This window comes from Eurosta solidaginis, chromosome 5 (genome assembly GCF_040869045.1).
Source record: "Eurosta solidaginis isolate ZX-2024a chromosome 5, ASM4086904v1, whole genome shotgun sequence".
Classification (NCBI taxonomy): Eukaryota; Metazoa; Arthropoda; class Insecta; order Diptera; family Tephritidae; genus Eurosta; species Eurosta solidaginis.
Genome location: NC_090323.1, coordinates 148,992,391 through 149,007,627, shown reverse-complemented (window position 1 = coordinate 149,007,627; position 15,237 = coordinate 148,992,391). Strand labels below are relative to the sequence as shown.

The 15,237-nt window shown below is 33.1% G+C and overlaps 1 protein-coding gene across 16 annotated transcripts in view; it reads right to left on the bottom strand.

The window, feature by feature from the left end:
- The window catches only part of bol (boule homolog, RNA binding protein), a 102,330-nt gene that overhangs the window by 20,697 nt on the left and 66,396 nt on the right, over nucleotides 1-15,237 (bottom strand). For 8 of the 16 annotated variants that reach the window (XM_067791315.1, XM_067791316.1, XM_067791310.1 and 5 more), the window contains 3 exons: nucleotides 8,321-8,380; nucleotides 6,463-6,565; nucleotides 6,276-6,376 (listed from right to left, as the gene is read on the bottom strand). In XM_067791315.1, the coding sequence (XP_067647416.1) occupies nucleotides 6,276-6,376; nucleotides 6,463-6,565; nucleotides 8,321-8,380 (264 nt within the window). The other 8 variants (XM_067791320.1, XM_067791318.1, XM_067791324.1 and 5 more) reach the window with 6 other exon arrangements.

Sequence of the window (15,237 nt, the reverse complement as noted above, 5' to 3'; positions counted from 1 at the left end):
GTGGGTATTATGTTTATTTTTTTTATTTAATTTTGTTGATGCTTGGACTAGCTGAGTATTTTTGCTTGCGAATGAAATTCTTTTCTTTTAAATCTTTTGGTTGTTGCAATACTTTTATGTGGGCATACTCGTGTATTCGACCTGCTACTGACTGACCTAACTACTGCTACTGACTGAGCACAGTCCTACAACCATAAATACATACGTGTAGGTAATTCTAAAATAAATTTGCATATACATAGATGGAAATATTCAGGCAAACTTTTCCTTCGGTTTTTAGTTGTGGATTTTTAATCGATTATGTATATGTTCTTTGTCTTTCTTTAAATGTCGCGCTTGGAAATTTCGTTAACAATAAATATTAACCAGCATTGTCCTTTTATATCCTGCATCGCATTGTTTATATGTACATAAGTATGTACGTATTTCATCGAATAGAATAGAAAACTTTAACTGCTACTGACTGACCTAACTACGAACGTTACAGCAGATCGCTTAAAAAAAAGATGCGTAAAGTAAAAGAGTTTTACACCTCAAGCAAGAACGTTCTGTTGATCCAAGCATAAATCAAGACATTTAAAAAATTACAATGCCCAGAAGCAAAGTTTGGCAACATTTTACAATCGTGGAAAACACTGGTGAAGCCGCCTGCAATTATTGTAATGCTGTGCTAAAACACATGGGATCCACTACTTGTTTGTGGAACCATTATAACTTCAAGCACAAACTCAGTTATGGAGTTGATTATCAGCAAGCAACTTCAAGCAGCAATGCTACTGATGATTTTAGAGAAATTTTGCCACCAAACCGGAAAAGGCAGTCACGAGTTAGTACATCAATCAGCAATTCCTGCAATATCAGTCAAGACCGGCAGGAACTGATAACACAGGCGTTAACGAAAATGTTGACATTGGATATGCTGCCGACGTCGTTTGTTGAAAATGAAGGATTTAGGTCCTTAATGAGTACTTTGGAGCCAAGCTACAAAGTTCCTTGTCGGAAAACTATTCGGAAACGAATTGAAGCTCTGTACTTTGACGAATTAGCCAAAGCTAAAGATGTCATTGGCAAGGTTAATGCAGATATAGCCCTAACCACAGATGGTTGGACTTCAAGGGCGTTAGATTCCTACGTCACAATAACAGGTTATTGTCTACAATATATCTATTTATGGTTGGCTTGCGGCCAGTCTTATGTAAATAATTTTTTTCATACGTGGCATTTTTTCGAGCGTTGTAAGAGTTATGCCAAAAAATAATTTCTTAAAATAAAATTTATTATATTGTAATTGAAAAACTCTTGGAAAAATAAAAATTTATGTTATATATACATTTTTTTTATAAAAATATTTGTCTGTAGCGCATTATTTTGATTCTGATTGGATCCTACATTCAATGAATTTGAAAACAGATGAATTGGGTTCAAGTCACACATCGGAAAACTTGCACAACTTTCTTCTGGACTCCATAGAGGAATGGGGAATTTCCGGAAGAATATCAGCTGTAGTGCACGATAATGCAAAAAATGTGACAAACGCGGTTCGGAATTTGCAAAGCAAGGAAATAGGCAACGTGGCTTGTGCAGCACATACGCTGCAGTTAAGCATTAAAAAAGCCATGGAGATGGAAGACTGTAGCAACCTCTTAAAAAAGGCATCAAATTTAGTAAGTGCCTTCAACCATCCATCGAAAAGAACTGCAGCACTAGAGAAACACCTTGAGCAACTTGGAAAACCCGCACTGTCTCTAATACAAAGTTGCCCCACAAGATGGAATTCCAGTTTTTATATGGTCGAGCGGTTAATAAACCTGAGACCATCATTGGAAGCAGTGCTCGCAGATAGAGAATTTTTTGATGGTCGAACGGCCCAAAAAATGGAAGTTTTTGAGGGCGAATGGCTGAAGCTAAGTGACGTCTGTAATTTGTTGCAGCCTTTAGAGAAAGCAACAACTGTGTTGTGCTCTGAAGCTATTATAACAATATCCTTAGTTCAGCCAATTATAAATAGTTCAGTATACAAACACCTCAGACCGAACTGCAATGATTCCAGTTTTGTAATGGATATCAAAAACAAAATTTCGGATGACTTGGTTCAACGGTTTGGGCTTTATACAATGTTGGAAACACGATCCGTCGAACCATGTCACATCGCATCATTCTTAGATCCGCGATATAAGAATTTACTTTTTGAAAGTTCAGAGGAGTTCAGAGCGAAGATATGTGCAACGGCAAAAGAACTATATAAATCCGGCATAAACACGCCGTCAACTTCGGTCGCTCAGGATGCACCAACAGTGATGGATATACTTCTTTGTGGCGACAACATAAACGAAATGCAGGATGAGTACGACAGATATATTTCAGAGCCTCAGATAAACCACAATTTAGAGGCAAGAATTTGGTGGAAGGATCATGAAAAGCAATATCGCTTACTTTCTATGCTGGCAAAGAAATATCTTGCCATACCAGCTACTTCAGCAAGTTCCGAGCGAGTTTTCTCAAGTGCTGGTAATATTGTTAAGCGTTCAAGAAGTAAAATTAAACCATATCTTGTATCAGCTTTAATATTTTTACACCAAAATAAAAAAAGTTAAATATTTACACAAATTTTAGAACTAAGTCATCATCTACATATATATAAATAAGAAAATCAACTTTATCTGACACTGAAATGAATAATTAAGCAAAGATTGTTTTTATTGTAAGTATGTATATAAAAGAAATAAATAAATAAAATTTTATCATGAAATTAAAAAAAATTGTTCACTTTGAAGGGCAAAGGTTAAGGTTTTTTGCTTTTTGAATGTCTTATAACTCGAAATAAGCCTCAAAATACTACTGATTATTTGTGATAAGTGATTTGTCTTCTGTTCAATATGGAGTATAGGTACCCACACCATCAACAAAAAGAAGATGGTATCCTCATTTTATACTTTCCATTGTTTCGTTTTTTATTTATGAATAAGTTACGCGATGCAGGATATAAAAGGACAATGCTGGTTAATATTTATTGTTAACGAAATTTCCAAGCGCGGCATTTAAAGAAAGACAAAGAACATATACATAATCGATTAAAAATCCACAACTAAAAACCGAAGGAAAAGTTTGCCTGAATATTTCCATCTATGTATATGCAAATTTATTTTAGAATTACCTACACGTATGTATTTATGGTTGTAGGACTGTGCTCAGTCAGTAGCAGGTAGAATACACGAGTATGCCCACATAAAAGTATTGCAACAACCAAAAGATTTAAAAGAAAAGAATTTCATTCGCAAGCAAAAATACTCAGCTAGTCCAAGCATCAACAAAATTAAATAAAAAAAATAAACATAATACCCACACTAACCGTAAAAGTAGGTGGGATTCTTATTTCATATCACCCTTTGCGCATTTTCTTGAATACATACACATACACATAGAGATACCCACATGCACTTGTATATGAATCTAATTTCAAAGGAATCTGCAAGAATACAACATGTACATATGTTAGAATATGCTTATATGCACATTTGGGTATTTATATTACAGCGTTTAACGCGTTCAAGGACAATCAAAATTTTAAGGAGCGGCAAAAACAGACAGACAGCCGTTTTTGAAACTAGTCACTAATTCCACTAGAATTTTGTTACGTTTAAAATTGATTGCTTCAAACTTTATTTTAGGAAATTTTTTCAAAAGTTTTCATTAAGTTAACATTGACCTTAAATAACTGTTGATCCATCAGACTTCGCAAAAAATGTTGACAATGACATGTAAACTTATTTTTTTAATGGTGACCAATTAGATGTTTATACAAACCAAACGATATCAAAACAAACATTTTCCATACAACTTACATACATACATATGTATATATGTATGTATATGGGAAACAAAAATCCCTACCATATTACCATTTCCACACCTGTTTACTAATAAACAAAGTTCTATGATCAGTACAGTTGTAAACGACCCCGATAACTATTTCTAGCTTAAGCCTCAAGCACAACTTTGGTTACGTAAATATATGTAACTAAATAAATGAATATTAACAAAGCAACCCCAAACAAACAAAAATATATGCATATATGCATCTATACACACATAAATATATGTACGTATAAATATATATGCATGCTCATCTGCACAAGCGATGAGCGTAACATAAACGCAATGTCTTTTGTTTTACTGTTCCAAGTATCCGGATAGTGCGCACTATCCGGATAGTACTATCCGGATAGCACTATCCGAATAAAAATTATCCGGATAGTACTATCCGGATAAACGAATAAAAAATCCGAATAAATATTATTCGGATTACGAATACCTGGCGAATAAAAGAGTTTATTATTCGGATAATTTTTATTCGGATAGTCCCACCCCTAGTATGCACGGATAGAAAATGGATAATACAGATAACCGTTAAGTTTCTCTTTTTAACTCAAAAATATTTGACTTTTACTCGTAGCACTTTTATTGCTAACATCCGCATATACGGATAAGATTGGGATAACTCGGATAACCGTTAAGCAGCTTTTCCAATACACACAAGCATTCCAGAAAGCGTGAAAGTTTTGTTTGAAGTCAATAACGCAGTTTCATCACTTGACAATTTTATCTGAGCACATCCAAATATTGTGCATACATACACATTAAATTATAGATATAAACACTAATCAAATTATAATGAAGTTTTCCGACAAATCATTTTCAGTGAGACAAAGTTCTCAAAACTTGACGGAAAGCTTCGAAACTTATATTGAACGTTGAGACAAATTTCGTTGTACATTTATATGTAATACCTCTAGATTGCTACAAAAGGCTAGGTACATTCCCAAACATCAGTGTGTTTAAAGGTTTTTGTTTTTGTATTCAATAATCGAATGTACCTAAATTAATATTTTTTCTTGTCACACTTGTGCTGCTACAATCACAAAAATTTTATAGGCTGTCTTGTTTTCATTTCGAATTCAAAACACATTGCGAGTATTTTTTATTAGCAATATAGGAGTATTACATATATGGTTGTACAGCACGCTATTGGTTATTGAACTAAACCATTTTTTTTTTTTAATTGCGTCATATGCAAAATTCATTTTTGCCTTTTTTCGAAGTTAGCCTCCAAAGCAAAGATATGGCCTTTCGAATATCGAAATATTAATATTCGTACAAAAATGTTAACGCTTAAAAACCGAAAAAAATAACTGGCATTTACCAAAAAGTAAAAAACTATACCATTCAAATGACAAAAAAAAGGCGAATCATGCCAACATTTTTACTTTTTAGCTTTTTTAATATATCAATATAAAAAATAGAATTTAAAACCTTGAAAGCTCATATCTATGTTTTGAAAACTGACTTAATTTTGTTTTTTTACTTGTTTTTTTATTTTTATTTTTTTATTTAAGCCTCTCTTTATCTTTTAAAAAGATGACTTGGGCTAAAAAAGGAGAAATAAACAGCTTTTAAATTTATTCGAGGATCTGACTCTACCGTGTAACAACAACTGTTATATGAATTTAAAAATTATATCATTGCAATGAAAAAAAAACGCGCATAAAACATGGTTGCTTTTTTTTGTTTTTTAGTACGTTAACTAAAAAACTTTTCCCCCGTTTTCAATTTCGAACTTCGAATGTCAAGTCGGACATGTAGGTTAACTTAGAAAAAGAGAGATATTACTTTTTTAATTATGGCTCAATCATTCATAGCAATTGGTTTGGAAGTTCGTAAAAGCAATGCAGGCGTTTACCGGATTTCTCTTTCGAAAAATGTGATGAAATGCAGATCATTCGATCTCATATTCAGTTCCGATCGCGATTTTGTTTGTGCAATTTTCTCAGTCATCCTTTATATATGTAGGTGTGTATGTGTTTACTTTTCTTGAAAAAAGGCATATGCGAATCAAAAGCTAGTCAGTAAATTTTAAAGTAAAAAATGAAATCTTTCCATAAATCTTAACAAAATGCACTAAAAGTCAGTTTTTTTTAAGTAAATCATGCGACCTAAATACATGAAAAATAAAAAATACTTTCAACTATAACTTATATGTATGTATGTATATTCAAGCTTCATTTTTAGTGTTTTGGCAATTTTGTATTGTTGCATTTTCTCTTATGTCCTTTCAATTACCTTGATAATTCTGTGGCCAAATGGTGGGTACATTCTATCGGTTCGTTGATTTATAAGTCAAGCAGCAACACAAAATTTGTATTGCATGAAAAGTAGGTAATTAAAAACATTTTAATAAGTTTAAGCTCGATTTATGAAAAAAATTGATTTTCACTTACCGCCGCACTGACCATTGGCACGCTATAATATTGATAAAATGGTTGATATTGCATTGAAGGTGGGTAAATTGTTGGCACACCAGCTGCTGTAAAATCAGTAACTATTTGTTAAGAAATTATGCTTATTATAACTGATCTTTATTTTAAATTAATTTTATAGAAAAAAATATAATAAATTGCGATTTACCTTGTGGATAAACCGTAGCGGCAAATTGATCAATAGGCATATTACTTATTGGAGCTGGTGGTGTTGTTGTATAATAGACAGCACCGTTCGTTGCAACGATCGACTGAAAAAGTATGCGAAAAAAATATTAAAATATTTTTGGAATTTTAATAAATAAAATATAGGTATAATTAATTTATTTATATTTGTATACAGCAGCCAAAATTAATAAAGTTTAATTTATTTTCATTAAGCAATTTCAAAAACGTTGTTGAAAAAAATCGAAATTTCGAACTTGAAAACAACAGCACAAATTTTATCAATTATTTTCTTCTTTTCGTTATTTTTGATAATTCTAGGAAGCTTTAAATGCAAATGCATCTCAAAAACATTATCGGAAAAATTTGGGAAGTAGTTTTGTGAAAATATTGAAGTTTTTATTTGGAATTTTCAGAATTTTGCGTATCCCTCTGTGGAGGACACAGTTTGCCTTTCAGTCAGGAAAATCCACGGATACGACTATTCATAGCTTCATGAAAAACATTAAAAAGGTTTTAACGTACAAAAATATAGCCCTCTGCACTTTTAACAGACATATCAGGAGCTTTCGAGAAAACGATACATCAAGCTAACGAACAAGCTTTGATTGGAAATGATAGTAGCCCAACGATTATTCGCTGCGTGCTATCCATGCTAAAGAGAAGAAAAATCAGTCTTCAGCTAGGCGAGACAACTTAGTCAATTGTGGTCACTAGGCGATGCCTTCGAGAGCGGTTGTTTTTGTTGTTGTAGCGATAAAAAAAATACTCCCCGAAGGCTTTAGGAAGTATTATCGATGTTACACCACTAAGGTTAAAGTTATACAAACGTTTTACGTATACATACGTTATACACGTCGGTGGGTGTTTGAAGCATAATACTTCAAAATATCTCTGCGCTAAAGGGCGGAAACATAACTGGGCATTTGAAAGTAATAAGAAATTTCACAAGAAATCCCGTATTGCAGCTGCATGGTGCAATGGCCACTGCGCTCAGAAGCTTACGAGATTTTGAAGTCTCCAGTGTGAAGAGACCTCTTTGGGGAACAGGGAATCCATACACTGATCCTCACTCACGAGGTCTGGTTCACGGATAGATCAAAATTTGATGACGGAAAAGCGGGAGCTGGCATCTAATGGCCGAACTTCAAGAAATCGATACCAATGGGATGCTACCCTACGTCTTTCAGGCAGAAATCCGTGCCGTATGTCTACGAAGAAGCTTATCCTGGAGGAGTATTCTCTTTATGTCAGATAGCCAGGCAGACTTACGTGCCTTGTAGTTTTACACAATTACTTCTAAGGTAGTGGATTAATGCAGGATTAACACTTCACGAATTATCGATTTTTTTCGAAAACATTTTTGAAATCGTTTTGGATAGCTTCAGTTACACAACTCATTGAAATTATTTCTAAAATTAAAGAAAAGAAGGAAACAATTTTATAAAATTTGCTTAAAAATGTCTCTGCTATTTTCGGTTTACCGATTTTCTTGTAATTCAATACATGGGCAGCTCTTCGCCGAAGTTAATATTTAGGTGTTTATTTGAACGATTTTTCGTCATCCCTTGTCAAATTTGGTTTGGAGGCGGACCGGTTTCGGCGTTGTGCTATCTTCACTCCATTTTTCGCCCTCGAAGATGGCACAACGTGAATTACAAACCGATCTTACTTTAAAAACTGCCAGATCTATATTTTTTTACAAATTTTCAGGCAAACCAAATGATGTGCAGGACGTCTGCCGGGTCTACTAGTCCATAACAAAAATAATAATAAATATATCTAATATTTTTTATAATAAAAATATCTTAAATAAACAATTATATACGTCATATACTCACTTGTTTTTTGATAGCCGGTGCTATATTCAGTTTACGATCCCTTAGCACGACGCATTCACCCTGTAGATATTGAAAACGTTGTGTAAAGTAAGCACAAAATGAAACAAAAGAGATGAAAAAAGCGAAGAAGAAAATAATTAAAATAAATTGCAATTCTAAAAACGTGATAAACAATTTTCAAGGCAGCTCAATACAAAACGTTTTAGAAAAAATGCTTTAGCTTCTTCAACAAACAAACGCTTGGAACAGTTTCAATTCTTTTTTCTTAATTTCAATGACTTTAAAACAAAAAATTAAAAAAACAAATTGCTCACTAATTTATTAACTGTTAAAAGCTTTTTATTGAAAATATAACAACTAATATTTTAATTTAAAAAATATGTATACGACTTTTTTTTAAATATAAAGGCCCAATTTTTTCAAGTAACAAACAAAATAAAACTTCAGTTGTTTTGCTGTTTACAAACTTCCAATAAATACAATATTCAATATTTTTTGCGGTGTATATATACATAATTTTGAATTAGAATCAGTAATAAACGCACAAGCACAATGGCTGCAACTTGAAACCAAACGTAACAGTAACTCAAATTAAGATTAAAAAGAAATCGAACGCACTCTTAAGAAACTCGGCAAATGTACAACATAAATTAATTTCCAAAAAAAAAACCGACAACAGTAATTTTTAATGGTTAATGGAATTGAATACAAATTTACATGTGTAGCATATAATAATAACAAAAAAATCAGAGTTGTTAAATAATGTTTATTTATTCCATTGTTTGTTCTTTGTAATAATATTTTAGGAGTACGGAGTAAGAATAATTAATCGAATTTGCTAATTAATAAATTTTGACTCTTTTTATTTTATGATAAAATAATCAGTTTCGATTAATCAAAGTGATCAAATAATCGAATATGCTAATTAATAAAAATTTGACTCTTAATTTTATCATAAAATATTAAGTTTCATTTGATCATAGTAATTAATTTTCTATTAATCACGAGCTTGTCAATACGTTAATGTAAAATTGTCTCTTTGTATTTTTTCATAAAATAATCAGTTTCGTTTAATCATAGTAATTAACTTTCCAATTCGAGTTTGTCAATATGATTAATCAATTTATCGAACATGCCAATAATAAAAACTTGAAAATTTTTATTTAATCATAAAATAGTTTCGTTTAATCATTTTAATTCACTTTCCGATTAATCAGGAGTTGGCCAATACAGTTAATTGTTAATCATGATTAGAGTGCATTAAAGACATTAATTAGTAATAATCAATAATATATACAAGTACATGTTTTTATTATTTCTGATTATTCCATAAAAAAAAAAGAAAAATAATCATGGTTAATTATTATTTCAATAAAAATTTTTTGATTACTACTTACTAATAAAAACAGCCTAATTTGTTTGTATTTGAAATTTAACAACTCTGATTAAAATAAAATAAGAAACGTAAACAATTTATGAAAACATATTAAGAAATATATTAACAACAAAAACAGCGTAAGAAACTGTAAACTGTTCAAAGGCACACTACTAGGCGGCTGAAAAAACCACAACGCTGAAGGAGACGAGACACTGCAGAACTAAAAGACAGTTCCTGCTAATTAATACATACTAGATGTGATAACAAAAAAAAAAAAACTAAACAAAACAAACACAGACACAAAAACTAAATAAAACCAGACGCCTGGTGAGTCGAATAACACGCCATATCGGCTTCGGGTTCGAAAGCACCCTATCTATATAGTTCAGACACGACCGGGACTACGGTTGAACCTCTTCCCAAAAAATCTTATTTATTTAGCGATTCGCTTAACATTTTGTGCATAGATAGCTTTTGTCTAGGTTAAGGTAGGTTAAATTTGAGGATCAATTAAGACCTCACATTAGGCCGGGTCGATTTGTGGGGAGGCAAAAAAATCATATTCTAGGGATCAAAATAAGAAACTTTGCCGAAGGAACCATACCTCTAAAACGAATTCTGATGTCCCCCCCCCCCTTTGGGTCGTAGGGGCAAATTTTGAAAAATCCCACTTTGAAATGCCTATGTTTTTTCTTTTTGGAGTTTATTTTTCTCTTTAGAAATTTATTTAGTCAGAACATATGTAAATAAAAAAATGAATTTAACTTAGTAATAGAAAAGAAATTTAAAAAAAATCATTAGAAATTAGCGTTTTTACAACCCCCTTTTAAAACCAAGGCATCACTGTAATGCATTTGCATGTCGTAAACATAGTTGTGTGGGTTTTTTATTCAACCGTTTTAAAAAATGAAGGTATCACTGTGACACAATTGCAGATCGTAAAGTTGCTTGTGTTGTTTTTCTTTTTTAAGCCACCATAAGACACAGCAGGTAGAATTGAAATTGCCCCTACCCAAAAGTTCGACCCAAAGGGGGAGGGGGGGGGGGCATCAGAGTTCGTTTTAGAGGTATGGTTCCTTCGGCAAAGTTTCTTATTTTGATCCCTAGAATACGATTTTCACAGAGCAATGAGCGATTTTTAAATCGACCCGTCCTACCTCACATAGACTGAATGTGTCTCTAGTGTTACCAGAATTTGTTTGACGACCAAACTGAAAAAGATTCCAGGATCTATATTACAGAATAACTCCGTTCTCTTTGAAAATACTAGAAGTTTTCTAGGACCTAGCTTAAGTGCTGCCTCGAGGTCTCGCAACTCTGCTGCCGCTAGAAGCTGGAGCTTTGACCTCACGAGCATAGGACACGAACACAGAACGTGCTCAACCGTTTCTTCCTGCAGCTCACATTCCTACATCCGGTGCTACTGACGAGTATTTACTTATAAGCAGGTGAAGCAAGAAGGCAGTGTCCATTTAGCGTGCCCAACTTGAGCCTTAAGTCTTCTGTGCAACTTTCTATATCTAACATCGTAGGATTTGCACATGACCTTACTAATTTTGCAGCCCCGCGCTTCTGCTTGAACGATCATATGCAACTCCTGCTTCCTTTTGGTTTTTCTCAAACGGATTAGGACTTCTACCGTGGATTCGAGTGCTACATCCTCCTTTGCCAACTCATCGGCCTTTTCGTTACCTTCTATCCCTTTTTGACCGAGACCCCGTATAGATGTATCGTCCGGCCTGAGCGGTCTCTCCAAAGCTTATTTGCATTCCAGAACACTTCTTGATGAAGTATTGTGTTAGATAATTGCCCTGAGGCCTTAAGCCTTGTTGCAGTTGCTAGCGCTATACTTTTGGCCATTAGGTCTGCAGGTGTTATGTAAAGAATGGCATGCAATACTGGTGTCAGGGTAGTTTTCAGGGCTCCGTTATGCTAATCATTGATGATCTTTCACATGGAATAGTAGAATTCCTAGATATTTTGTGCTACACGCTTCTTGTAGGATTACCCCTCTAAGCTAAGGCTTAGCTCAATTAGGGACCTTATATTTTCTAGTAAATAATACCGAAGCACCTGATCCATCAGAAAACTGAAACGTCATCTGCATTAGCCATGAGTTTGACTGGTGTTCTGTTATACCGCCTAAGCAATTGGTTGATGACCAGTTTTCACAGCATTGGTGATAACACCCAGGCGTTCCTCTGTTTACAGATTTTGTGGCCACGCATAGAACTTGCTACGGATGTACTTCAATCGAGTTGAGACTGATTGCTCGCTTCGAGACATTGCCCCGGCAATGTCCAGAAAAACACCTAAGCATATTCCAGGTCTTTCTCTATATTCATGACCACCTTATGCAATGCAGTATCAATATCCTCTACATATTAAAAAAAAAAAAAAATCAAAGCATTCTGAAATCTACTTAAAATAAAAATGTTTACTATTTTTAGCACTATGGATTCATTCAGTCTATGTGAGGTAATCACTGATCGGCCAGTTCAATCTAACTAAAAGCTAAAGCTCTCCCTATTCGTGCATAAAACCCGGCACAAAAAGATAGATTTTTTTCACTATTGCTTCTTACGGAATTTTTAATTATTTCATGCTTTTCTCAGAACCATCCCTGCTGGTTATAAAAAATTTAGAATTATCTAATAGTCACCAACTCCTACAACAACCCGTAGAAAGTAATTAACACAGCTGCATCAGACTAAGCTGTTGAAGATTCGCGCTAAACTGTCTTTATATGCCTACGTATTTGTTAAAAGCATGTATTGTAAAATTTACATAAAGTGACAGTTGAAAAAACCGAAATTTAAAGTGGGATGAATTTCATTTGGTATTATTTTTTCACCCAACACTGTATGCACATATTTGCTCTCAATACCTTATATGGAAGCCACCCCTGCTTGTGTTATTTTATATAGAGTGCATATTATAAGTTCTAAAAGTGAAATATAAAATAAATTGAAAGAAGGCTAATAAAGACATGAGTGATTCTATGTCGAACCGGCCATCGATTTTATTTTGCATCTTTCGAATCAAATGACGTTTTTCGATTTTGCCGAACAAAATACTTCTCTTTGTTTTGAAAAAAAAATTTTTTTTTTCAGTAACTATCGCATGATGGAATAAAAGTTTCAACCATGTGTGACAGAGTGCACTTCTAATTGCAACGATTTGACTGCGAATTACCCATTCTATTAAAAGAAATGTTATCAAACACAAAACAAATTTATTTAATAAAAAATTACAAATCGTTATGCATAATGCACAAAAAAGAAAACCAAAAAAATTTTACGAAATAAATGATATGCACCAACAATTGTAGGATTAATATTTAGCTGGAACTGCTTTTGCTAGAAAAGTTATAAAACCACAAACAAATTATAAAACAACGAAGCACTATCTAAACTGTTTGACGACCATATAAACAAAGTACTTTGCAAAATTGTTGACTATAGAAAAATTGCTGCTAAGGATTTGCTAAAAATTTACGCATGTAAGTAAAATCGCTTTAGGTGTATACACCGAAAGAAATAAAGCTAGTAGAATCAACAAATCGGATTTCCGTTCGTGAGTTAACGAAAATTCGGTCAAATTGATTGCATCATGGTTTATAAACCCAAGATTTTTGCCAAGAAAAGCAGAAGAGAAACTACTCAAGTTAACAATATTCTGTAAAAATTACAGATTCTCAATAAATCTAACTGATTTTTCTGTCGAAAGAACTGATTTCATTGGTGATTTCAACAGCGAGCAACTGTCAATATTATGCAAACGTATAATAAGCGCTTACGGCGCTCACTATTTTCTTCTTAAGACCATCGTGCCGTGCCACTGAAATCTCTGTCATATCAACAGCCACTGTTATTCTAATGTTTACGTGAAATTATTATTTTAAGAGTTTTCACTTGTATGATATTAATATTTGTTAGTTTATAGAGCACAGCTAACCCAATAAGTAACCCGAAATAGCCAGGATCACGATTCCAGTTGATTTAGCCAAGTACTATTCACACAATTTTTTAAATATCTTGATCAGATCAGATCACCGGGTTGAACTGCTATAGCATATATCTCCCATACAAACGATTTTTTAGAAAGGTTTTTTTCTCAATTTATCAGAAAAGGCTTCAAATTTCACCAGACGTTTTGGTATATGGCAAATATTGTTGTCTGGAAAAATCTTAGGGATCGGTCGTACATATAGCATATATCCCATTCCACCGGTTGTTCAAATAAGAAGCTTTTCGCAAATCCTGCGCCATTTTATCAGCTAGAAGCTTGAAATTTCACAAAATGCTTGCATTCATGGCATACATTGTTTTATGGAAAACTCGTAGGGATCGGACGTATATAGAGTATATATCCTATTCAACTATATGTTCGTTACATTTGTCACATTTTCACAGCTAGAAGCTTCAAATTTCACCAATTCATTGTCACAGCTATGCTATGTTGGCAAGAAGAAACGTGAAAATTTGTGTGAGGATTACCGATCTTTTATTTATTTGATATTTATCGAAAATGTCGCTTAAGTATGTACATACATATGTTCACTTTATTTTGCAAATATTATACAGCCGATTATTCGGATATTACGAATGGGATACGATTATTGCACAGCTCCATTCATGAAAGGTATGAAGTCTTCGGCACAGCTCCGTCCTTACTTATTTTTTTGTTGATTTGACTGTTGATCAATTCCGAATCAAGATTAAATTTACCCGTAATTCGGTTGATTTTACCAGCTTTTTTCTTGCTGGATTACTATGGGTGCATGTAAATTGTTTTTATAATGTGAAAATGTTGAACAAAGTTCTTCAATTTTTTTTTTTATATATTTGCAAACTATAAAGGTATAAATTGTGTTTTAAAAAAATTTTACTTTGAAAAACTATTAGATATTAATTTTTTGTTTAGTTTAAAAATAGAGAACAAATTGCTGCAGCGTTGGTGATTAATCAAATCGGGTTTAAATTTTTAAATAGCTTAACTTGAAAAACAGTCATTGAATTCTTCAATTTAAAAAAAGGCAATTTCAAAACAAAACTCAACGAACAAAATTAGCTATTTGAAATATTGGAAATTTTTCTTTCCTGAGAGCACATGGAACACCAGAGAGTAGAAGCAGTAGATTAAATAACGTTTTTAAGTAGTACGTATTTAACAGCGGTGCAAGTAGCAGAATAGTTGTCATAAATAACAGTTATTTATGTTTATCTTTTTTACTGTTACTGATATAAAAATCACGTTGAAAACGATAAGCACAATATGTGAAACATGCCTTCAAAGGCGATGCACCGTTTCTTTACGATCGCCAAAGATCGCCGCAGCAGCAACAGATCAGTCCCTTTTTTTTTTGATTTTCATATATTGAGGATATTTTTTTTTTTTGCTCACGTTGAATCTCTCTCGTTTGGGAGCATTTCGTTTTTTTATTGTAACATTCTACATCAAGTCAACGAAATATTTTCTGCATACGAAGTTGGATGCCGCATTCAAATGCAATTTAATTTTATATAGAAGATTGTAT